This window comes from Limulus polyphemus, unplaced genomic scaffold, assembly GCF_000517525.1.
Source record: "Limulus polyphemus unplaced genomic scaffold, Limulus_polyphemus-2.1.2 Scaffold94, whole genome shotgun sequence".
In the NCBI taxonomy this organism is placed as follows: Eukaryota; Metazoa; Arthropoda; class Merostomata; order Xiphosura; family Limulidae; genus Limulus; species Limulus polyphemus.
In genome coordinates, this window is record NW_013665704.1 from 45,663 (window position 1) to 71,586 (window position 25,924).

The 25,924-nt window shown below is 30.3% G+C and overlaps 1 protein-coding gene across 1 annotated transcript in view; it reads left to right on the top strand.

Annotated features, from left to right (window-relative positions):
* LOC106469053 (probable ubiquitin carboxyl-terminal hydrolase FAF-X) overlaps window positions 1-25,924 on the top strand; it is a gene marked incomplete at its 5' end in the record, with an annotated part of 83,077 nt that overhangs the window by 42,757 nt on the left and 14,396 nt on the right. Inside the window, 15 exons of the mRNA XM_013929509.2 lie at window positions 2,357-2,465; window positions 3,508-3,654; window positions 6,920-7,072; window positions 7,383-7,593; window positions 8,957-9,078; window positions 11,404-11,505; window positions 12,053-12,231; window positions 15,636-15,809; window positions 16,997-17,138; window positions 18,059-18,236; window positions 19,836-19,956; window positions 22,512-22,587; window positions 22,932-23,106; window positions 24,788-24,960; window positions 25,150-25,241. Of these exons, the coding sequence (XP_013784963.1) occupies window positions 2,357-2,465; window positions 3,508-3,654; window positions 6,920-7,072; window positions 7,383-7,593; window positions 8,957-9,078; window positions 11,404-11,505; window positions 12,053-12,231; window positions 15,636-15,809; window positions 16,997-17,138; window positions 18,059-18,236; window positions 19,836-19,956; window positions 22,512-22,587; window positions 22,932-23,106; window positions 24,788-24,960; window positions 25,150-25,241 (2,154 nt within the window). The remainder of the gene's footprint in view (window positions 1-2,356; window positions 2,466-3,507; window positions 3,655-6,919; window positions 7,073-7,382; window positions 7,594-8,956; window positions 9,079-11,403; window positions 11,506-12,052; window positions 12,232-15,635; window positions 15,810-16,996; window positions 17,139-18,058; window positions 18,237-19,835; window positions 19,957-22,511; window positions 22,588-22,931; window positions 23,107-24,787; window positions 24,961-25,149; window positions 25,242-25,924) is intronic.

Here is a 25,924-nt window from a genome sequence, read left to right on the forward strand (position 1 = left end):
GGCAGTCGAGTAATAGCTGTAGTGTGAGAGGAAGTAAGTATTATTGGAAATACATTTTCAATTTAAGAAAATATCAAATTTACTTGCCATCTAAATGGTAAAACAGTTAAAGCTAAATGCATGACATGTTACAGTATGTGATACATATTGACTATGTGATTTCAGCATTTATTAAACTCTATATTGAATGTCCTGTAACTGTGAAGGAGGGAAATATATAAAGCATCAGGTAAATAAAATACCAGTTGTATTGTCATTCCTTTCATTTCTGCAACTACAACAGGTGTTACATCACTACATAACAGACACAGCATATTAAGTGAATTTCATGATGAAACTGATAGTATGGGTAAAAAAAGTACAAATACTCTGTTACTTTCATTCAAGTAAATCATGAAATGCTAGAAGCTTTCATCAAGATGATGCTACTGGATTCATGGATAGTTTTGCTTGAACAGAAAAGAGTTTGATTAACTGTTTGCTCATACTATTTATGCAAGTAACACTCATTTCATATTATTTAAAATATCATTATAGTTTAGTTGAGACCATCAGAAATATTTTTTATGATAGATAATGCCACCAATATGAAGGTTGCTTGGGATAAGTGAGAAACCATACATCCAGTGCTATTAGTATACACTTTGTACAATAGAACTCTTTTATATATGATTTAGAGAATCTGAAAACATTAAAATCCCACGTTTGCAAGAGCAAAGAAGTTGTTAATTACCTGAAAATGAATAAGTGCTAGCAACCATTTTGAATCATCAATAGCTTCAGTACTTCCCTTTCATCATCACTCATTAAACTTTGCACAAATCAGTGGACTTTGTCTACTAACAAACTTCTCAAAGACTTTCAAACTTACAAGAAAGCTTTGCAGTAGCTGCTATAGAAGAGAGGTGTTTCTGATTGCTGTATGAGGAATATCTGTACTGATATCCTTAATCAAAATGTATTGTGGATATAAAACTCAAATGTCATGTAGTATCTTTAGTTTGTAGTATATAATCCATTTGGTTGCACAGTTATATGGGATGACATACTTGGTGTAGAATCTTCAAGATCTCTTTCCATTAATATGTTGGCAGGGGAAAAAAAACTGGATTTTTCATATATCTTATCCACTGGAGTTGATGTTATTGTTTCTCTTTTACACAACAGAGTTTGTTGAATGGAACACTTAGGAGTCCATGTACTCTAAAACAAGACAAGCTGAAGATATTTACAGTTTACAAAATTGGTAGTTTTTAGTACTTATTTTTCACTTGGAACAAATTGTATTCTTGGATGGGATATGGTAATAAGAAAAATTGTTCAATGACAATTCACAGCAATAAAGAGTTTAGTGTAGGGTACTTGGTTTCCATGAGGTTTGGAACTGTGACAGTGTACTTTAAAATAGTTTTATGTTAAATAAAATTTGAATTAGTTTTTCTGTGTTAAATATAGCTATCATAACTTAGTGACTGACAGTGTACCACCTTTTCCATTTTATGGGAGGTTTAGATATAAAATTGGTAGAAAATAAGAACTTGATTTTATGTAATTTTCATTTCATTTGCTAAGTATTGCATTTTTTGGACATACATTGTCCTTAGAAGCCAATTTTTCTATAAATGATAACATTATTAAGTAATTGCTGCTTTGTACTTATTTGCCTCTTCTTACTCCTGTCATATACATTTCAGTTTTTCCCCTTCATGCTGTGGATCTTGTACTTATTGCAGCTAAGAGCTGGACTGGTCGAACACATCATACTAATTAGTGCAGTTAATATCAAGTCACATCAAACTTAATACTTACTAAATTTTTCAATGGACCAGAGTCAGTTAATAATATTAACAAGGGATTTTAATAGTCTCAAATAAACTTGTATAATCAGTTCATGTAGTGAAGTTGTGACAGACATGATTATTTTACTGAAAAAATTATATATATATCTATATACATGTATTAATATTTCATTGTCATAATACAAAAGTTATGACTAATATTATATGAGAAACTTGTTGATTCCCCAGTCACAACTCTTAATGGTTTTCAAGGGTCTGCTAGGTCAGTTACATTTCTGACCATTTATAGGGATAGGTTTTATAGACCACATTTTGATATGGTTATAGGTAATCATACTCACCATGTAAAAGTAATTCATCTTATATTTCCAAAAAGGTAAAGCTTCAACTGGTTAAAGTAAAAGATTGAATTTTGTAAAGAAAGTAGTTTAGAAATCTGTTTTTCGGCCAGTCCTGTATAATGAGAATTATTCTGATCCTGTAAGTGTACAGTAATAAGATTCTGCCTTAGTATTATGATATGTTGATACATTTATTTGTTTTCGTGTATTTTTTAGATCAATAAGAGCATCGGCTACAGAACAGTTTACTCTTATGGCTACAAAATGTTATCCAGGACATCAACCTCTAGTCTTTTTTATAACTTTACTTTTTACTCAGCTGAAGGTGAGCTAATTCATCAAAGTTTTTTTTTCTTTCATTGAACCACCATAATGTTCTGGTACTGTTATAATAAAAAAAAATGCTATCACTTTTTAATGTTTTTGTTGTAAATAGTTATCTTTTAATGGCAACTTTGCCCCAAAGACAAAAATATTTATAATAATAAAAAGTTAAATTTGTAGTATAATTCTGCCTGCTGAATGTAAATTCAAGATAATAGAAGTTATCTAAAATTCAAGATTTAAAATGTGTTCATATAGAAAAGGTAAGTATTTTCTAAAGATTTTCTAGACCATCGCTAATTTATTAGTGTGTGAGCCTTATATGAACATATACTAGTTTGAAATTGGTCAAGTTGTTTTCATTGCTACTTTTTATTATGTAGCAATACTTTTAAGGTATAATTTGTTTTAATTAACATTTTCTTGTGCAGCTAGACAACTTACAGGTGTAAGCCTTCTTAATTTGCTCAGTGTTATCATCAAAGGATCATTCTGTGTAAAATTTATATGTTTAATGTGTCTTAAGATGTTCAAGTAAAAAAAGCATACTAAAGTATTCATTGTGTTGTCTTGAAATATCAGCAACTATAGTATGTGCATTCCGTGGCTGAAGTATAAAGTATGTACAATTGGATAGAAAAAAAATTGTAGAAGGGCAAAATAGCATCACATTATTATTTAAGGTAGGAGTATAAAGCTACATAATTCAGAGACAAATAAGTTGGTGCACTCTTCTAGGGCCCCTAAAAACTTTCAATATTTATATTTTTAATATATTCTACAGTTGTTGTGTTTGATCAATTTTGTGTTTTGTTGTTTTTGAGTATAACGTCTTTTTATATTTCTTATAAAACTGAACTAAGGTTATGAAGCATGGCTCCATTATAAGTCTCTACTTTGGAGCCATACAAAACCTGGCATCAGGCCTATTAGACAAAATAGAAAAAGACACTGAATTTAAATTTTAAATTCAGGTGATTTTTTCCCTTTGTTTTTGTCAGCTAAAGCAATTTTATGATGAATGTGCTGTAATTTTGTTATAGACCACAGTGCGAGAAAATGCCAAAAATTCCCATGAGTTTTTTCAACTATTGTGTCGTCTCTTGAATTATGCCAGTGGTAGTAATTGCCCACTTCCTACAGCCCAAAATCTTCTGTATAATGAAATTGATTGGTTAAAGGAGGTGCGGGTAAGTAGTTTATGTTTCCTACCTAGATTTTGAAGGACTAATTAAAATGACATATTTGTAAAATATACTTTTTTAATACATGTTATTCATTTGAGATTATTGCCATAAGTTTTATACAATTTTCAGAGAACTGACTCGTAATTAGCTAAAGTAGAACTAAACATTGTGAAAGTAACCTATTGTTTATAATGTTATTTAGACACTGTGAAACATAGAATTTAAAATTGTTAGTATTATTAATATTGTGTGCTGTATAGCATTATTGACTGTACATCTATTCTGTGTTGCTTTACTCTATGGAAGGTTTTTCATGTCAAAAACCTCATCTTAACCTGTTCACTGTGAAATAAATCTTCAGGCCGATTCCCAAAAAGTGTCAGTTAACCATATAGAAATTCCTTATATCAGCAAATTTCAAATCCTGTATCACATGTTAGCATGTAAGAGGATATATACTATAATTCCTGGAAGTCACTGATAAGTATAAGAAACATATCACAAAAGTAATACACCTATAAAGCAATAAAATCAGTTCCAAAACACAGAGTTGAAGCACGCATCACCACGTGGTGAGTCAGCTGAGACGTACAAACATCCAGGTTCCATGGTGTAGAACACAGATGGCAGCACACATGCAGGTTTGGCGATTGTTTCAAGTACAGGGGATATTTCTGCATGTTGCAGTAGAGGGAAACTTTTTTTGGGAGCCATGGGTTAAATCCAAATTTTGCATAGAAACGGGTATATATTTTTATTCAGATATATCTGAACTACACAGCAAAAGGGTTAATATTTATTAATTGAAATAGCTATATGTGAATGATTTTTATAAATTTTACAGAAGCAGGTAGAAATCCGAAAATACTTGTATGCTTTCACACAAACCATATGTGCATTAAAGTTAAATTTATTTTTACTAAGGGCACACAGAAGTTTTTTTGTTTTTTTTCATGTCCATTTTCTGATGGGTATCTTTTGGTTCTTAACCCTTTCATCACCATAAGAAAGTACAATAATTTAACTACCAGGCTTCTATGTGAGATGATACTGATTTTTATTCTGTCAGTCCTTAAAGATATCTAAAATAATAAATAAAGCATTAGTGTTTTTGCTAATTGTTTAAATAATGCAAGTAAATATTAAGTATTAATGAAAACTTGTAAATCTCCACTTCATCATCATTGTGTTTAATGTCTCATTACATTCTTTGCAATTTCCACCTGATTCTCTCAATTGAAGGTCTTTTATACATATAGAAAATAAAAATACTTTTGATATTTCAAGTTGCTCAAAATATTTGCTAACTTTGTTTTTAATTTTATTTTGTTAAAAAATGTTTATTAATGATACAAGCCTATCCAAACATAAAACATTGTAATATTTTCTTAAAACAAATTGTTCATAAAAAAGGTTTAGAAAACGTTTTCTCTTCCGCTCTGAACTGAATTTATTTTGTATTTTCAGTTTGTTCAGAACTTTAATTTTAGTGGTTGTTCACAAACTCAATTCCTATATATATTTCTTGTATGTCAATTCTTTATGCATGTAATAAGTATAACTTTTTGATGTATGTTTTCAAAGTGAATAATGAAAAAAAAAGACCCCTTGTTAATTCTTTGGCCAGTTTAGATATTACAGCAGTTAATAGAAGAACTTTATAGAAAGTTTTCTAAGTAGAAACTTGTGAATAAAGCTAGGATTTTATTACTAGCTTTTGTTGATAACTTTGTCCGTTTTTTGTTGTTTTTTTCACTATATTTTATTGAGAACTACATACTCAAAGTGTGTTTGAAGAAAGACCTAGCCAGCTATAAAAAAAGGATTAATAAATACTTGGCCATATTTTTGTTTAGTTTCATTAAGTAACACACATTCCAGTTTTCATTATTTGCATTATTTTGTAATAAATAATTATAAACAATACAGTGATAAGCTGATTGATTATATTTACAAATAAATAAGTTTTACTTTCATAAATTTTAAATACTTCTTCCTTAACCAAAATGAACATTGGAATCCTTCCATAACCATTATACAAGAGACCAGTTTGGAAAACAAAGTGAAAAGCTGCAGTTTGAACCTTACTTAATTATATACATGAGTCAATCAGATGTTTTTGTTATCATATCTCAAACATAATTTCTCCTCTTTTAACCATTTAGGGGAAAACAACTGATTTTTACACACACAATAATTTGAGATAATACTTAAAAACAACCAACAACTTTAAAAAATTCTATCAAAGGTTTTTTTTTATTATGTTGAAGTTTTATATATTAATCTTATCCAGACTGGAGAGCACCTTTCAGGTGTCAAAAGCATGACTGCATAACAAATTTCATAATTTAAGTCCAAATAATAATTCTGACCATTTCATTAACTTTTAACTCCAAAGTATTTTAGAATTGACATTTTGTCATATTTATTTGGTGTAATTTCCAAAAAAAAATCAAACTTACATTTCTGTGCAACTCTGAGGACCTCTCATCTGTAAATAGTGCACTTGTAGATTTTTTCTTTAGAATTTTTCTGCCCATCCCAAAGCACAAGTTTTTATTATGTTAAAAACTACCATTCCTGGAGAATATAATTAGCAAGTTTTACGTCTTTAATGATTTCTTTTTCTGTTTGATATTTAATTATGATAAGGCTTTTTTCCACCCTTTTATGATGATGTAACACGTGGTCAGAACAACTACTAATGCAACACATCTTTGAAAATAGCTACAGGCAAAGTTTAAATATCGTTGAATAGAGCTGATTGTAAACTATTTACATCAATATAGAAGCAATAAAGGGGTGTAAGAAGTAACTTATAGTTGTTGTGATCAAATGGCAAGATACATTTCATGCAGAGAATAACAGTGGAATTTAATGCTGAGTCAAGAATACTTCAGAACAAACCACCAACCTGAGAATTTTTAAAAATTTCTTTAAACATTCTTTGTGTTCCTGAATAAGTTCTTGTGTTACGTTATATTTGTTTGAAAGCTGTGAAAAGGGAAAAAAAATCAAGGGATGTCGGTGACACACCCAGTGTGGAAAGGGTTAATATATTGCAAAGCAAGTAGGTTAGCTGTTAATTCATAAAGCCCGTAAGTGTTGACAATGATAAAATGACAATGATAATATCTGCTGCTTTTTATATTAATTAATCATACATGTATTTCTTACAAAATCAATATATTTTATGCAATTTTTTTCACTTGTTCTGTAGTTATATGGGCAATGCAGACTTTAATCAACTTCATTTGTTACTTTTCAGGAAAATATCAAGACTACAGGTAGTAGTCAAGTAGATGAAGTACTGTTGGAAGGACATCTTGGAATTACACGTGAACTTGTTTCTTTCTTGGGGCCTGAGAAAAAATTTGAGGTTGGGGCAGAGCCGTCTTATAAACGAGGAAACTTAATTCAGGTAAAAAATCATAACATGCTTTCAGAAGTTAAGCATTCTTCTGTTCCTTCTTATTTTACAGAAAAAATTGTTATCTAGACTTAACTTCAAATAATATTATAATGTTTTAAACCTTACGTGTTTTTATGTGGTAGCCAGCTTTTATGTATATGTGTGTGTACATATTCATATTAATTTTTAAGTTTGTATTGTATAATTGTGATTATTCTAAATAAAGTTTTTATCAGTTCAGGTTCATTTAGCTACAAATGATAAAGTATATACAAAATAATTGTTAAATGAACATGACAGTAATGTTTTTTAACATCAGGAACTTATGGAGGATTTCATTTTCCCTGCTTCGAGGGTTGTTGTTCAGTTTCAAAGAAGTGGTGGAGAACTCCCAGGAGAGCAAGCTATTCCTGTTTGTTCAACCTCTGCCTCGGCACTTGCCGCTTTTGACTTACTTGCAGCACTTTGCACAGGCTGTGTTCCAAACCTTCGCATTCTTGCAGATATGTTAACTGAAATGTTCTATTCTGGTAAGTTATTTATGTTGAGACAAAAAAAACATTAATCATTAACTTGTGTACTTGTACATCATGTATTGGGAACAGAGAAGAAAATATTCAATTATAAATGTGTCTTCAGAGCTTGTTCAAGTTTTTATAGTGTAAATAAAACTTTATTGTTTGTAGTGTTAGGTTAGTAAAACTCTGTAATGGATAAAAGAAGATTTGAAGTAGCACCTTAGATACTGACTTTTCAATGTGCTACTCTTTTGTGATAGTATAACAAGTGGTCTGAACAACTACCTGATGAAGCTCAGTTTTTAAAACAGTTGCAAGCGAAGTTTAAATATCATTACATAAAGCACGTTATAAACTATTTACATCAGTATAAAGGCAGTAAAGTGGTGTGAAAAGTAATTTATGGTTTATAGCTTTACGTACAGTAACAACCATGAAAATTGATTACAGGTAAAAAGATTTCTAAGTTTGCTATAACACAACACAGTATTTTAAAAATTAAATTTTAAGTGATTGAACTTGTTCCATAAAGACAGAGAGGCTTTCTTTAGCAAAATGATGGTGAAGTTAATAAATCTCTAAATATGTATATTTTTACAAAAGCTAAAAGTACGTGACAATTATAAGTAATGGAATTGAGGTTCAGTTGTCAACTTTTTGAAGGCTATAGTTAGGCCTAAATAAAATGTTTTTAACTGTGTACCAGTTTAACGTTAAATATTATTTATGATTTTAACTTTATACACAAGTGCCAAAATACTATAATTAGAGTATCAGTTGATTTGAGCAAAATATATTGATCATATTTTGGTTGTAAAAGAGAATCTTTAAAATTATATAATGCATTTCAGGTGCATAAAATTATTTGTTCCAAATCTAAGAATAATTCAGAAATAAATCAACAGTGCTTTTAAAAGTTTGCTTTCCACAAAAAAATGTTTGACATTACCAATATTGCTTAAAGGTATGTGTATTTTTATCCAAATGAATGATTCAAATTGACATATTTCACCAAAGAATCATTAACACTTATAATGCGGAAGACTCAAAACTGAATTTTAAAAGTGAATGTAAAGTGGTTCAGATTCATAGATAACAGTCATCCACTAACCACTTTTGCAAAACAGTGTTATGTTTTGGTAGCAAGACTTGGCTCGTCTTCTGCATTATTAACATTAGTATTTAAAAGTAAAACTAGTTCATAATTTTAACATATAATATGTGAGGGGTGCATTTTAAAAAAAAAATTTTTTCTGTATGGACGAATTGTTCATTATTATTGTATTATCTATCTAGTGAATAGTACGTATAAAAATATATACTGTGAAATAAAAGAATTATTCTTCGTAATATCATATTTTTGTTGAATTTCTAGAAAATGAACAGACATTAACAGAATGGGAGTACCTCCCACCAGTAGGCCCTCGTCCTCCAAGGGGATTTGTTGGACTAAAGAATGCTGGTGCTACTTGTTACATGAACTCTGTATTACAACAGGTAAGCTTATATTAGCTTCCATACTTTGGGGGAGGAAGGATATTATTGGTATCCTTTAACATTTTCCTTCTCAAAGTGAAAGTACTTAATCACACTGCATGGAACTAAATTAAACATACCAAGTAGTATTTAGTGCTACTTTAAAAGAAATCTTATAGTTTGATTTTGTTATGTTGTGAAATTTCCAAAAGTTTTTGAGATACTTTTGTAGAAAAACATTAAAATATATCTTTTTTTTCATCATAGAGTTTAATTTCTCTTATTATTATTATTGATCAGAAAGTTCCATTTTATAAATTGAATCAGTTTCAACTTGATTAATTTTTCATTAACATATTTATTTCTATACTTTATCTTCTACACTGCAGTAGTTACCACATCCAGCTATAAATCATAAAAAAACATTATAACCCTCCAAGCATGGGTTAGTCATCTGTAAGTCTTTATTGACACTAAAATTAATTTACCATTCAAATATGCATTTAAAAAATAATCAAGAGGTCTACTCATAAAGTCTGAGGAAATCGTGTGAGAAACGAAACTTTGAGAATTATAGTTTCAAGGGGTGATAGCTTATTAGCAAAGATAAGCATATGCATTTCGATGAGCAGAAAAATTTAAACAAATCAAAAAACTGATAAATGCAATGTTTACAGAAGAGACTATATGGAGCTGTGCAGATTTCATGAATTTCATCAAATTTTAAAGGGACAAAAAAGAGCTTATCAGCCCATCAAGGATGTCCCTTCTACCTCCCAACTATAACCACCCCTTATTACTCATGTATTATACCAATCTTCTCTTGAATTCGGTTAAATTTTCTGCCTCCACCGCCCTTGAAGACAGCTCATTCCAAGATCGAACCACCTTCTTTGTAAAATAATCCTGTCTAAACTGCAGACGACTCCTATACTGCCAAAATTTGAATTTATGCTCCCTTATCAACTCCCATATAGCCCATCAAAAATGACTGGGCAAGTACTACCACCCCCACCCCATAGTATACCCTAATCTCACATTTCATAGCTAACTGAAATAAATAAATTCTGTGCAAACAAGAGCTAAAAGAGTGCAGTTGATGCAGTCCAACACCGTTAAATTCCTTTGTGAGCCAATCAAAATGAAGATCATTCATGAAATGAATTCGTGGCATATTCATAGAATAATTATTGGTGAAAACCATTTAGAGTAACAACTTCTAATATATAGAAAAGCCAGTATGTTTTGGTAAGAGTATGTTCCAATAATGGCTGTTATGTCATGTTGCTTAGCAACAAAAGTATAACCTAATATTGTTATTAGTCTCTGTACTGAAAGTATCAAAATGAAATGTGTAGACAACAAAACTGGAAAAATATTTCTTAATTTAGAGTCTCCCTTTGTTTGTTATTAAAAACGTTGGTGATATAACAGAAAATAACCTAATTCAGAAATGATTTATGTTAAAAATTGAATCGATATTTTTACTTTCATGATAAATTTTATGCACTTGGATCTAGGCTAGGTTATACCACACTACGTCTTTACTTTAGGTTTATTATACCAACACCTACTACACCTATAAGGTTTCATGTACACTTGCATTCCTGTCACTAACATTTTAATGGTCAGACAGTAATCGAACTATCGGATAAATGCATTTTGGCTTTTATGACTCCTTCTATTTTGACAAATCAAGCGTGATATGACGAGACACACACTGGCTTTTATTTAGGTTAGATTATGTTCCTTAGTTTTTTTAATTAATCAACATGGTCTAAGCCAAGTAATTATTGTGTTTGGAGTAATAGTTGGTGTTGCTGTTTGTGTCTTTGTTCAGGTTTTATATGTTGTCATTCACTGATAATGGCAAAAAAAACAGCTAAATTACAAAGTAGTAGTTTTGAAAGAACTTGTTCTCAAAAACTACCATTTGTTAATATTAAGATATCACGTAGCTAATAAAGGACATACTTAAAATTGTCTCAAGTAAATTTAAGCTAAGTGTTTGATCACAACTCAGATTTATCTAGTTATACTTTATACGTCTTTATTTTTTAATCTAGAGTTACAGTATATCAATTCACACATTTTTTATGTATGCCTAATTTTGTGGAGTTAAATGTCATTGATAAAAATTAAGAAAACGGAGTCTCTTAAGTTGATAAGGGTCAAAGTTTTCTTGTTTAAACTTAAATTTGGGAAGAAAATGAATTCTAATCAAAACCTAAATGTTAAGTTATACGTGTATTATTTTTTAAAAGCTACAATAAATGTACACTTAAAATCTTGTGAAAATTTAAGAAGTAGAGTTTATATACTAAATACATATATCCATCTTTTCAGTTGTATATGATGGAAGAAGTACGAAATGAAATTCTAGCTGTCGAAGGAGCTGCTACTGATCCTAATGAAGACTTTTCCGGAGAGGAAAGATTAGAAAATGAAGTAAAAAAAGGGTTTTTATTCTTTACTAAAACTGTATGTGGTAGTTTATGTGAGATACTAAACTGGAACCATTAAACATTTAAACACGAGTCTTAACACGACACTTGTTTAAATCTTAAAACTTGAATGAGTTTGTTTTATTTATTCAATTTCTGTTAGTGATTAGATGGGTAATGGTTCAATAGAACATGCTCATCTATTTAAATTATGTTTTTAAAAATAATGTGGTTTAGTTTTTAAGTTTTGGCATAGTCATACTTTTCAGTTATAATGATAATAATAATGATATAACTGAACTTCTTTTATTTGATTTTATTGTTACTGTGGTTTTTGTGTATGTTAGTACATCAAATATATAAAGTGAGATTTCTCCTTTCTTAATTCCAAAAGGCTGATTTTATCTGTTAAGTTAAATGGCATATCAAGAATTTCATATCAGCAATGTAAAGTAATATACCATAGTATAAACCAAATTTGCTTTACAAAAGTACATGTTAAAGATATTATAGTTTAAAGTAACAAAAATAAATTGAATTGTTTATTTAAGTCGCAAAGTAATATTGAGACTGGTGAAAGTGAGCAATATGACGAGAAGCATCCAGATCGAGAAAGTTCGAGAAAAGAGTACAATTTAGGAGTGTTAAAGCAAGTTCAGGCTATTTTTGGTCACCTAGCCTGTAGCAAATTGCAGTATTATATACCTCAAGGCTTCTGGAAACATTTTAAGTAAGTATTAAATATATTTTATCCTCTACTGGTAGTAACTGATCATTTTTTCAGGAATTTAGAGTGGTGTATTATGTCATTCTCAAGAATATTTGTCTTAATATATTTTATTGTTTACCTTGTAATAAATATTTTTACACAAATTTATATTGCATTTTTATCCTATTTCAGGAGCAATTCATTTATATTTATCCTCCAACAATTAATGAAGAAGACCCTTTACCCTACTTTACAATATGTTTTGCCTATTTTAAAAGTATTTTGTTTTATGTTTTTGATCCTCTAGTAGTTAATAAGTCATCATGTTTACATAGTTTAGAGCAGGAGCCACCTCATGCTTGAAATGAATGTATTTGTACTAAAAATATTTTGCACAAAACTTTTATTACAAAAAAAAGTTTATTTTCAGAGTTGATACAAGAACAGTTTTGTATTATGTATGATTTGTGGGAAATAAAACTTAATAATTAAATTTTTTTATACTTTCAGGTCTGTTGTATACATATACTAGTTTCTGAAACATAGTGTATCAACAATTAATTATTGAACAGATAATGTTGATGTTGTATTCTGGGTAGGTCACTAGTTTTACTGAATATGGCTCAAACATGGTTCGTACCAAGCTTCAAAAGATCAGAAATGTGTAAATTCCACATATGAAAATTGCTTTAAAAAAAAGATGAATTAAACAAAAGTTCTTGAATACTAAAATGTCTTCTTTGAAATGTTTTGTTCAGATATTTGAGAATATCACAAAATAAAAATTTCTCCCGCTCTTTGGTCCACTATTTTATATTCTGTCTCTAACTATCTCTCTGAGTTCACCAGAATATTAAGTTAAGTGTTATAAAGGCTATCGTAGCTACTTTATCAACTCTGAATGTATAATGAGTCATTTACAACCTAAATTATTTGTTGCAATAGTGATTGTGTGACTTACACTTACATGTTAAGAACAGACTGAGCATCTATTAACGAGACATTTAAGTATAATTTGCACTAGTAATAAAATGTTTGTTTAGAACTAATTTTTCTAACACATTCAGTATTTTTTTATTCTGCTCTGAATAATGTTTGTTGGGATAGATACTAACAGAATGTGTATATGTGCTATTCTATGTATTAACTCTGCTTTTGTGCATGTTGTTCAGTCAAGAACTCTACTTTGAGGTATTTATTGTCTCAAGCATCAATTTTAGAATGATCGTTTTTTTAGAATCGTAACATAGGTAAAGTAAGATGTAGAATTACACATTGATGTTTTTCTATATTGAAATACTTTTATTTGCTATCTTTCAGCCCTCTTACTGGATCTTTCATTGTTGCTTGATGAAGGCTTTGGTAATAGGGCTGGAAGCTTGAAAGTAAAAGTATTTTAACGTAGAAAAAAGTATGTATAATTCTATAATTCTACATGCAGTTTTAGAATGATGTTATTACTCTGTAGATTTAGTGTAGAGTGCAGGTTTTGGATCCTCTAGGCAAGTAGTAGGTACAGTTAACCACGTACTTAAGTGACTGGCTGTGGAAATTTAACATAATTTCATTATTCGGTTAAGTTAAAATGGCATTGCAATTGTTATCAATTTGTGGATCAAATTGTTCATCATGTTATTTTGAGCATGAATAAAATTGATGCCTTCATGTTGCTGAGCTACAGTGATACAGTAGCATATTTTCAATTTTAACCACTTCATTTATTTAGAAACCACTGAAATAATACTATACAATAATAAAAAATAATAATGAATATATAAAAGTAATTACTTAAATAAATGAACAAAGCTCTGAGGTTGATTAGCTTGAATTTAAGAAAAATCAATGAACCACTTATTTTTGTTTGTTACATTTTAAATTAATAAAATAGACCTAGTCCAAGTCTATGCTGAGGCACAAGTAAACATGAAATGATTTTACCTTTCTAAAACAGTGAGCTGTTTATTACAGTTGTCATAATTTTTGTTCTTTTGTCAAAGTAACATTTGTTATTTTAAAAGTATGAAATGTTGCAGTAGCAAGTGGACTTCATATGTACATTGTTACTTGCATGTAGAAATAGCTGTGTGCAGTATTCATTTTAGTTACGTACACATGAGGCAGTGTATCTGAGACTGCTCTTCTGTATTTGACAGTATAAGGGAAGGAAAATATTTCAAGAACTTCAGTTTACAGCTTGTATAGCAAAGACGTTCCATGTGGGTCTAGACTAATGCTGTCTGTAACGTGTTTTAATTGTGTGATGGTTACTATAATTATATTATTTTTAAATTTGCAAAGAGTGTTTATTTGTCACTCAATGTGGTTCATAGAAGGCTTTATAGTTTAATATTTTTAATGGAAATTTTTAAATCTAGTTTATTATAATACTCTGATTTAATAATTATAAAATTTAATAGGCTTTAGTAAATACTTTTTCTTGTAAATGTGGAGATAAGATTGAATACTGAAGTAACTGATGCTTCAGGGTTCTGGAATAATCCTATCCCATTGTGAAAAAGTTTTTGAATTTTATTATTGTTCTGATATACAAAGACACAGAGTACTTCTGTACAGTTATTATCTATAGTAATAAAAGGGTGTGTGTGTGTGTGTGTGTGTGTGTGTGTGTGTGACTGCCATAGCTTCAAGAGGAAAGAACCTAGAATCCTGAAATTTTGCACACGTACTAAGTGGACTCTGAGGGTGTGTCTCTTATCTTATCCATGTGTGTGCACATCTTTTTAATGAAGCAAGCTAGTGAAAAACCACAGAACAGAAGTGGTTTCTTATATTACAAGTAGAAATCACAGACAGACATACACGTGTGTGTCTGTGTATGTGTGTGTTCACTGCCATAGCTCCAAGATGAAAGAACCAAGAAACATGAAACTTTGCACTCATACTAAGTGGACCCTGAAGGTGTGCACCTGGGTATTACTTATCTTACCTATGTGTGTGTGAGCATGCACATCTTTTTAATGAGGCAAGCTAGGGGAAAACCACATAGAAAAGAAGTGGTTCCTATAAAAATTAAAACCGAAGATTATCTACATTCTTTATTTGAAAATTAATAGTTTCTAAACACAGTAGTGTGTTGTTGTGAAAATATAAGGAATTAGAGTGATAGATGATTTAAACATTTGAAGTTACATGTTCCTAATGATCTTTGATTCTCCAATAAATCAGTGACATATTTTATGTTAAATTTATACATATACACTACATGTAGATTTAAAAATAGTCCAAATTATTTTTCCATTTTTAATAAGAACTTACAAAAACCTTTTTGTGGCATTTTTGTTTTATACAGTTGTGATCTAAACAAGATGAGCATTAAGTGAATGAAATTAAATAATAATGAAGTATAAAAAGCAAAAATTCAGGTTTGGTGTAAGCATGTTATATTATTTTTCTTGTTTTATTAGGTTGTGGGGTGAACCTGTCAATCTTAGAGAACAGCATGATGCCTTGGAATTTTTCAATAGCCTTGTCGATAGTTTAGATGAAGCTCTGAAAGCTTTGGGCCAACCCAGTATTTTGTCTAAGATTCTAGGTGGTACATTTGCTGACCAAAAGATTTGTAAAGATTGTCCACATAGGTAAATAAAGACTTAGTGGATTGGAAAGTGTTCAGTTATAGCTTTAACAAATATTAAAATAGTAAAGATTATTTACATATACATATATGCTGTAATAATAATACTTAACTAAAAATAGTGCTAAAACAAAATATTATTACTGATAATGGGAAGTATTAAGAGCTGAAAAGTTTGATAGTAAAAATGTCCTTAGATCTAGACCAAATTAGAAAATGTCCATGCTGTTTCTGATGATCAACTTGCTAGTTTTTATCCAAATTACCAGAATTCTGTGGCTTTGTAACCAACATTATATATATATATATATATATATATATTATACCAGAAAAAAATTTAGGTAGTTCTGTATTACCAAAAAGTTCTCATAATACTCTTAATTCAAATTTTTTTCAGCTAATATTAATGACTAAATATCTTTAGTTGTTAGTATTTTACTCACTGTAATGTTGAATTTGTAGACTTACAGGAATTTTGAATTTGTTTATTTTAAGCCTAATTTGACAGCTTCTTGTTTTAAGAATGCTGAAATACTGACTTAAAGAATTTAAAGGCCTCATCATCTAATTAGTGAAGTATGTAAATGAATTAAGAAGTTTCACGTCCCTGTCTACTATATAGCAAGATTACAGTCAAGAGAACAGGTTTGACAAAATCAGCTAGAAATGTGAGAATTATTATAAAATTACTCTAATCAAGAAAAACTATGATTTTATCTTATTCTATTTTAAAAGTTCAAGTTCAGAGACTGTTTAGATACAGTTTCCTAATCTGTCTGCTTACAAATAATAGGTTCTATGTGTTTTCAAATTAATTAACAAGAAAACATTAGGTTCAACCTACTTATTATCATGGTGCCTACCAATAAGTTTATAGGGAAATGCCAGAAATTTATTTTTTTGTACAATATATAGTTGACATAAAAACAATATTCACAGTGGTAGTTCATCTATGTTTTAATTACTTGCTTCTCAGAATTTTATCTTCATTTTTGTCTCTACTAGGACACACAGACTTAAACTTGGCAACAGATGCCTCTAGTGTAAAGTTAAATTAATAAAACATTTTTAAAGTAATAGAAATTTCGGGAATTAAGTGCTATTTTCTTTTTTTGAGAAGCCTTAGATTCATGAAGTTTTACATACACAATGCAGAACATTCCAGTAAAACTAAAATTGTTTTGCTCTTAGATATTCAAGGGAGGAGTCTTTTACTACTTTAAATATTGACATCCGAAACCACAGCAATTTGCAAGATTCTCTTGAACAGTATGTAAAAGGAGATCTTTTAGAAGGAGCTAATGCTTATCATTGTGAAAAATGTAATAAAAAGGTGAGAAATAAATCTTTGATTTTAAACTTTTAATGTTGCTTACAGTAAAAAAAAAAAAACTAATAAAATACTAAAATTTAAAATAGAATTTCCAACTTTTTATCAACTTTATTAGAAAAAAAAGTATATTGTTATTTATATACAGAATTATTTAAAATTGAAGGGGCATGGGTTAGCCCTATGATAGAGTTCTGGATCTTAGAGCTGCAGAACTATGTTTGAATTTGTGTGTTACCACAAAATATTCCCTGCATTTTAAACTGTGTGTTCATTATAAGGTGACTTTTAATCCCTTAATATTGGTGTTTGTGTGTTGTTGAATGGTTGCTTTTCTCTTCGGTCAGTAGTTCAAAAATATGGAAAATAGCATTAATAACTTTGCCATAAATGCAGATACAACCTTACAATTGGGAAATTTATTTAAAATAAAATGAATATGGAAAACATGTTCAACAACCAAATAATTGATAAAGCATTTTTCAGTGTTTTGTTGGTCTCAAAGCTATTTTTGTGGTATGTATTGTGCATATTTGCATTGAAACATTTAGTGGATAAAAATTAATATATCTCACATGCCGAAATTCAAATAAAAATATCACAAAATGTTGATGGAACTATGAAAATAAAATTATTTGAAGGTTTTACGATATTGCTTGCACAAAGATGTGTTTAGCATTTTTTAAAATTCCAGCCAGTATTACGATCTCTATGGTTTGTGATTGTCTAATTGTTTCTGTCATTTAAGTGGTGTAGTATTATAAGTTGGACTTCATTTAAGAAACGAAATCAAGTTAAGTAAACAAAAACTAAATAATATGTGTGTATCCCAGTTAATTAATATATTGCATGTATAACTGTTGAAACCAGTGTATACTATTTTAGAATTACACTTACCTCCTCTGATAATATTTTTATAACAGGTAGATACAGTTAAAAGATTATGCATCAAGAGACTACCTCTTGTACTTACTATTCAACTCAAAAGGTTTGACTACGACTGGGAACGAGAGTGTGCTATAAAATTCAATGATTACTTTGAATTTCCTCGAGAACTGGACATGGAGCCATACACAGTAAGAGGGCTTGAAAAAATGGAAGGTAGATTTCTTACTTTGCATTGTTTTTTGTTTATTTTTTGTGGTTGATTATATTATAGATAGATCATAAAGCATGAAGTTAATGACTTACTCCTTTACATGTCATTCATGGTTTTTAATACTTCCTAAGTCATTTAATTTTCTTGACCTAATGATACTGGTAAAGGAAAATTTATAGAAAAATAAACGAAACAGAAAATATATTACAGGTTGATTATAGCGAAGGTTTAGCAATTAAATGCATCATATCTCATAAATGATGTGGCATAGGAAGGTGAATGTGCACGTTTGTTAAGGTTATCATGTGGATGCGAGTGCCACAGTTTTCACATATTTCCATCAAGGATGTCATTGTGACTTCTTTTATATATTTGCCATGGGTATAAATGAGTCTGGTGGTCACAGTGCCATTCAACCAATATGAAACAGACAAGTGTATAGAGAGTTGAAATAGTGAGATACTATTACACCAAAAGATGCAATGCTGGGGCATATCTTGGGAAATCTGTAGTGTGTATAACATCTGCAAGGGGTTTTGTTCCAGTTTATCTTTATGAAAGTCCATAAAATAATTTGAGGAGATAGAAACTGTCACTGGGGTCAGCCATGCTGTAGCAGAACAAGCCAGCACAAGTGCACATTATATTACCCAGTGTCTGTAATTACCAATTTCCTCTGTTTGTAAGTCTCTTTGGTCAACTTTGCAAATGTTTCCTTACAACCTGCATTATGTTTAAGTACTAAAGAAGTGGATTTAACCTAATATTTTTTGTTGCAGTTCTTGGCAGTATTGAAAGTCAGTGGCAAAAGGCCTGCCAATATCATATGGACTGATGAAACACACACACACACACACTTCAACCTTTCTGGAAGTGTCAACACATGCATTTTCATTATTTGTTTAGAAACTAATCCACAAGTAACATTTTCCTAAATACTTCCATGATGCTTAGGTGCCAGTGTGGCTTCACAGCTGATCTTTATTGGACTGTACTTTTTATGCAAACCTGCACAATCAATGCAGCATGGTGCCATGAAGTGTTCACAACCAATATGATTCCCATAATACAGCAATAAAATATGACAGACACTATCGTTTACATGCAAGATGGTACCCCTCCACTTATTGGTGAAATGTGTCTTGTGTGGGAACTTCAAACCACTTTCCTTTTGAATGTCCAACTCATTCACTGGATATAACAACACCTTGTTTCTAGTCATGACAGTACCATGAGAAGCCTCACAAATTCCAGACCCCCAAGGATGAACTTGTACAGAGAGTTGCCAGCATACCAAATGAGATGCACATTGTTGCTGTAATGTCCATTGTCACACGGATGCAAGACATCCTGAAAATTGGAGGAGCATATTAGGAATAGTTTCTGTGGTTGATCAGAGAGGAAGTCAAAGTGGTGCACGTGACGGCAACATGTGACAACTGTAGAAGTTGAACCCCTATTATGCTTTTAATGCCCCCGTGCAATCTCACCTTCCTAATGCCATCCTGTTTGTAAGATATGACCCACTGAATTGTAAAACTCTCTTTATAATCACCCTGTATTTCATTTCTTGGGGAATATATGAAGGTGTTTGATTTCAGGAGAAATTATTGAAGACATGACTGAAGGAGAGAATGATTTTACCAAATATACACTAAATGGAATAGTTGTGCACAGTGGGCAAGCTAGTGGAGGGCATTACTACTCTTATATTTTACACAGGTACGAGTTTTGTTTTAGTTTTTTAATAGCTTTAAATGGTGGGTGTTTAAGATATCAGTAAGTTGTAATTTATAATGATAATATATATATATATATACACACGTGCAAATAAGCATTAGAATCTTATCAATGCTGTTAGAATTATATGTAATTGAACGTACATTTCTGTATATAAATATATATCGCATACCACATTGAGAGAGAGAAATTTCAATAGAAGAAACATATTTTACAGTGTATTTATGATAGTAACAGATTCACTGTGGCTTTTAAAATTGTATATTTATTATTCTTTCTCAGCAGTTGAATTCTTTGTATACTCAAAGATTACTGAGGCTGTATCATGCTGTTAATGATTCAGAGATTTGTGTCCTGGGAAGATTAGTCGGTTTCTCTGTATTTTTTTTTTGCGGTACCTTTGAGAAAAGCATATTTTATTCATGCTGACACTGCCAGTTTTTATCTGTTGTGAGTTTCTGTTACTTCGAACATTTCAGGTTGTCTGATTATATTAAAGCACTGTATTACCCAGATTTGTATCAAGATGTGATTGTACAATATTTCTTCAGGGTTATTGCATGTCTCCAACCAGAAAGAATGTATTTTTGTTTTATTATAAATCTATATTATTCCTTTTTTGTAGTTTTTCATTGATACATGTGTTTCAAGCAGACATTATTTTCTCTGCATTTTTGGTTGCCTTGTTTTAAGCATTTCAGTCATTGCTCATGATTGATTTGACTGCTAAAATTACCCCATTTCCTTCTCCTTTTTATTCTGTCTATTAGTTACAGTCAAGCATATTGTTGCATCAGCAAGGTCACGTGACTAGTATCATGCCACGTCCTTCTCGAACCTTCGGGAATTATCAGGAGACTACTAGATTGGGGGGGTAGTCTGGCATATATAAGATGGTCACAATGTGACGGAACAATGTGTAATTGAACTGAGTATTGTCGAGCAAGAGCACGTGAGATGTTCTTTGAGAATTATAGCGTTTGTTATAGAGCGACTGTTGAAATTAAGTGTATCGGTAAAGTTGTATTCAGAAAGAATAAACCAGTTTTATTTAAGAAAGGACTTGTGTCGCTAAAGTTTCGTTGGAACGAATTTACGGAAAATTAATTAACTAACAAACGGAGACGTAACAATATAATAGTTTATCTAGTTTTTCCTTCCAATTTAAAATATTTTTTTTCATTACCAGTCATAGTGTCATTTGTTTCTATGGATAATGCCATATTCAAGTTCTGATCATCTGTACCCAGTTTTGCCATTGTGTAATTAACTTTATTGATGCTTTAGCTGACTTGAAGACTTCTTGTTAGTTCTAGGAAACCACAATTTTTTTTTTTTTTTAGTTTACTTGGGCTAATGTAAAACTTGTTATTGACAGCTTTTCATTATGGACACTTGTCCATATACAGTGTCATTATATTTTCTTTCCTATCCTGAATGTGTGTTGGTTAGTAATAGTTTGACACTTAGACAGTTATAAAATTAACAACAGAAGTTTAAAAGCCTTTTTACTGGTTCTAACTAATAATTTTGTAACCTAATATATTGAATGAGTCTTTCCTTCACCCCCTAGTTGATTATTATGAGATTTATATATTCTTGTTTGTACAGAATGTATAAGGTCAAAAAAAGTTTGGTAAATTCTATCTGACTTTTCAACTGCTACCTGTGTCTTATTTATTTTACAGCTTTTATATTCAGTAATACTTTTTGATATTTTGTTTACTTCAAATTTTTTACAGTCACTTTATTTTTACCTAATTTTATTCTTTTTGGATATTATGAAAATTATTTTTATACTTTTATTTGACCACATTACAAATTTATATATTTTTTTATAATTTCACATTTGAGTCTATTTTCTATTGAGTAAAAAAAAATAGTAATAAACAACGAAAATAAAATAAATACTTTTGGCTAGTTATGTTTTTCTCATCTTTTTTCCAACTTTCAAATTGTCCTTTATGTCTGATGACATACAAAAGTACCCATGTAATTTAAATATGACTTTGGTCAATTAGACTTACTTCCTGTTTTTCAGCTTTATGTCCACACATTATACTTCATTTCACCCTTCTTTCTTAACTCCTGAAAAAGATGAGTCCACCTGTTGAAAGTACTAGGGTTTTATAGCTCTCCTTAATATTTCTTTCTTTTGTGTTTTTAGCTTGCCTAGAAAACATAGAAATAAACTTTTGGCTTTATCAATTCCTGTTGGTTTCTGTTATCATAACTTCTAAAAACTGATAGTACTTGATAAATATCTGGAAATAGTATTTGTAGCCAAACTATTTATGTATACTTGGTGGATAGCAGGATATGTGTGAAATAATTGATTGTCAGAAAATTTAATTGTTGAGCAACTGTGAGTATAGGTATCAGAAAACTTTAAAAGATGTGTAATGTAGCTTCCAACCAACATCTATGGAGTTAGTGAAAGTCGTGATTATGGTTGATGTTGCAATTTAAATTATTACATAGTATCTCTATTGTTCTTATGTAAGTTGAGAGGTTTGGATTTTTTTTTGTATTATCAGACATAGCGATGGAACACGGCGGTGGTACAAGTTTGATGATGGTGAAGTCTCTGAATGGAAGATGGAAGATGATGAGGTGAGAACTTTTTTTGTATTTGTATTTCTCTGAATCTGTATGTTAGAAACATGAAATGCTTTATTCAGTTGCAGAAGAAATAGTATTAATGTTATTAATTGCTCTGTATGGTTTTAACTGTATTAAAATTAAGTTCTAACTAAATCAGTTTCGTAATCCAAAGTCTTGTTTTGTCATGGATTTTTAAGTGCTAAGAGGTTTTAGAAGCCCTATGTTGAATTGGAATGTGTTTTGTAACATTCCTTGAGTTTTGTTTTTATTTTATAAAATACTGATATAAAACATTTACTCTAAACTTTTATTTGTTTTGTTTTACAAAGTGATTTTTTTGCACTTCATTGAAGGAAATGAAAAATCAGTGCTTTGGGGGCGAATACATGGGGGAAGTGTTTGACCACATGTTGAAACGGATGTCCTACAGACGGCAGAAACGTTGGTGGAATGCATACATTTTGTTGTATCGACGCCAAGATGTAGAACTTAATAGTCTAACATATAGTTTGCATAAAATTTCTTTAGGTAGGATTTATCAATGAGTTGTAAACACTTGAATTATTTTTAATATTTCACCATTTTTACTTGATAGAGTATTATCATTGTTTTAATAACAGTTTTTCATAACTAAATCTAGTAATTCATTAAAAATCGATGTGTTTGTGTGTTTAAAGTGGAAATTGAAACTCATAAATAAGAATCATTTAATGTTTTGCTGTTATTGATAATTGAAGAAAACCTAAATCCTTATTATAAATTTTCTGTCTCCAATGTAGTGTTACCAAAAATGTGAAGGAGAATAAACTTTTTTAGATTTACTTTGCAAGTATGTATGTAGCTGTCTTTTTAATAATAACTATAAATATGGTTATGTAGCTTTATTAGTATGTTAAATTTTCTTTTATTGCTTAAATTACCCAAGTTTCTTTTATAATGTAGTGGCAGTAATGGCTATTGACATCTAAACATTATTATAGAAATTACCATGTGTGTAGTTTAATAAGATACACTAATTTCCCTTCAGAGTAATCGGGAAAGATCTGCAAGATAACAGGAGGTTTGGGCATGCAATGTATTTCAGAGTTAAACTGAGTTCTCTTTATTTTCACTGAGTTTAGAGTAAAGAAAGAGAATGGGCAAATTGTAAAATACAGTGAAAAACAGTCTCTATCTAAAGTGACAAGTGCATGGGACAAAAGATAGCATCTTTACTTAATTGTTAGCTCTCTCAAAACTCATAACTAAGAACTTGATAAGAGGCTTATGAAGAACTAATTAACTTTAATTTTAAACTAAACTTTACTTACCAGGCTGAGAGCTTTAACATAAGAGAGAGAGAGAGAGAGCTAACTGAAAGAGCATGGCATTATATACATAAAATTCTATAGTGCCCTCCCTCTCTGAATGCATGCATTACCTACATCACCGTTGATCATTCCAACAGAAAAATAATGGATGATATATCCTCAAAATATCCGTGGCCCACCAGTGGAAAAGATCATTGTCTACCTTTGTATGGTATTTTCTAATTTTACAGCAGTTTCTCCCACAAGAAATTGCATGTGATACCCTAGGGGAATGACCCATAGCAATAGGTAACTAGACAAAAAAGAACATACTCACATTCTTTAACCAAAGTTCTGCTTTAACCATCATGTGTATGAATGAAAATGTAGAAAATTTTCAGGTGAACTTGAAAAAGTTCACTTAACAAAAATAAGAAGGTAAAAAATACTTAGTATGTGTTCATTCTACACATGAAAGGAAAACTCATGTTTAAAAGTAGTTCACTGCCCATAGACTTATATAGGGAACTTAAAACTTACATGTTTTATGAATAACATTGTCATTGAATGATTCTTGTTATAACACTGCATAGTTGTAATGGTAGTTTTGATATCTTGTGACTGTGTTTGTCTGAAACTGATTTTGTTTGTGAAGTATTATTTTGATTTATGATGATACAATTCTTAATGATAAAAGCTAATGAAAACAGATGTGGAAAAATACATATTTTTTAAATGCAATAATAATTCAAGTTATCACACCACAACTTAGAGATTTTATGTATATAATTTCCTTATTTTTAGCTATACACTTTTTCTACTTCTCTAGATCTGTAAAGATGTTGTGTTATGTATGTGTGTGAGTTTTTTAAGCAGTAGATTTAAATGTATTTTGAACATTCTTATCCTTATTTAAACAGATAATAACCACCGTATCAGGATGCCCTTAGCTATTGAACAGAGTGTTAGACGGCAAAATACCAAGTTCATGCACAATAGAAACCAGTTCAGTAGTGAGTACTTTCAGTTCATGAAGAAATTAATCAGCTGTAATGCACCATATGTTGCCCCTCAACCAGGACAAGACAAGCTGGTAGGGCTCTTGAAATTGTATTCTTTGTTATTTTTAAGATTTTTTTCTTTAAAATCATTGCGTTATTTAGGTAAAGTGATTGAAATTTCCTCCATATTTATTTCACAAGAATTCATGCAATGTAATCCGATTCAGATAATGAAGTACTTGTATGTATATTTAAGAGAATGTGTTTGTGATCTCTTCTAGTCCCCCGAAGCAGAAGAGCTGGCTATGATAAGTGTACAGTTAGCTGCCAAGTTTCTTTTTACTACAGGATTTCACACAAAAAAAAATTTGAGGTTAGTAAAAGCTTAGTTATTATGTTACAGCATCTAGATAATCCAGTGGAACTACTGTCTAAAGTGGGTTTAGTTGTGTGAAGATTATTGCTTCAGTCAAAATCACCATCTTCATTTGTTTTATGTGTTAATCCAGTATGGTTACTTTTCAAAATATAGTTAGTTCTGTAATAAAAATTATTGCTTCAGTCAATCACCATCTTCATTAGCTATTGTGCATTAGTTCAGTAACTTTTATTTCCTTCCTTTAGGATTTTGTTAAACATTAATGTATATTAGTTAATGATACTGTCAGAGTATGGTGAGCTTTGGTATGAACCAGCAAACTTAACTGTACTGATTTCAATGGTTCTTGTTGATTTGCAGTAGTGAAAACTGCCACAATATTTAGTTAGTTTGTTTTCAACCAATATTTTGACAGCAATCCACTTGAAGTCTTGTACATATTCATTAAATCAAAGGTAATTTGAATATGTGTCTGACAAAGAAGTAACACAGTTTCTTTAAATATATAAAGTGTTATAGATTGGTCTCAAAATGTTTAGGTTTAGTTAATTTTTTAAATTTGATACAAAACTTTCATTATGCAGACTGAAAAAAAATAGACTAAAAAGATTGGGGTGTGAGGATACAAGTTATGAACTCATTGTAGTACAGACAGTTCTTTCAATAGCTTAACATCA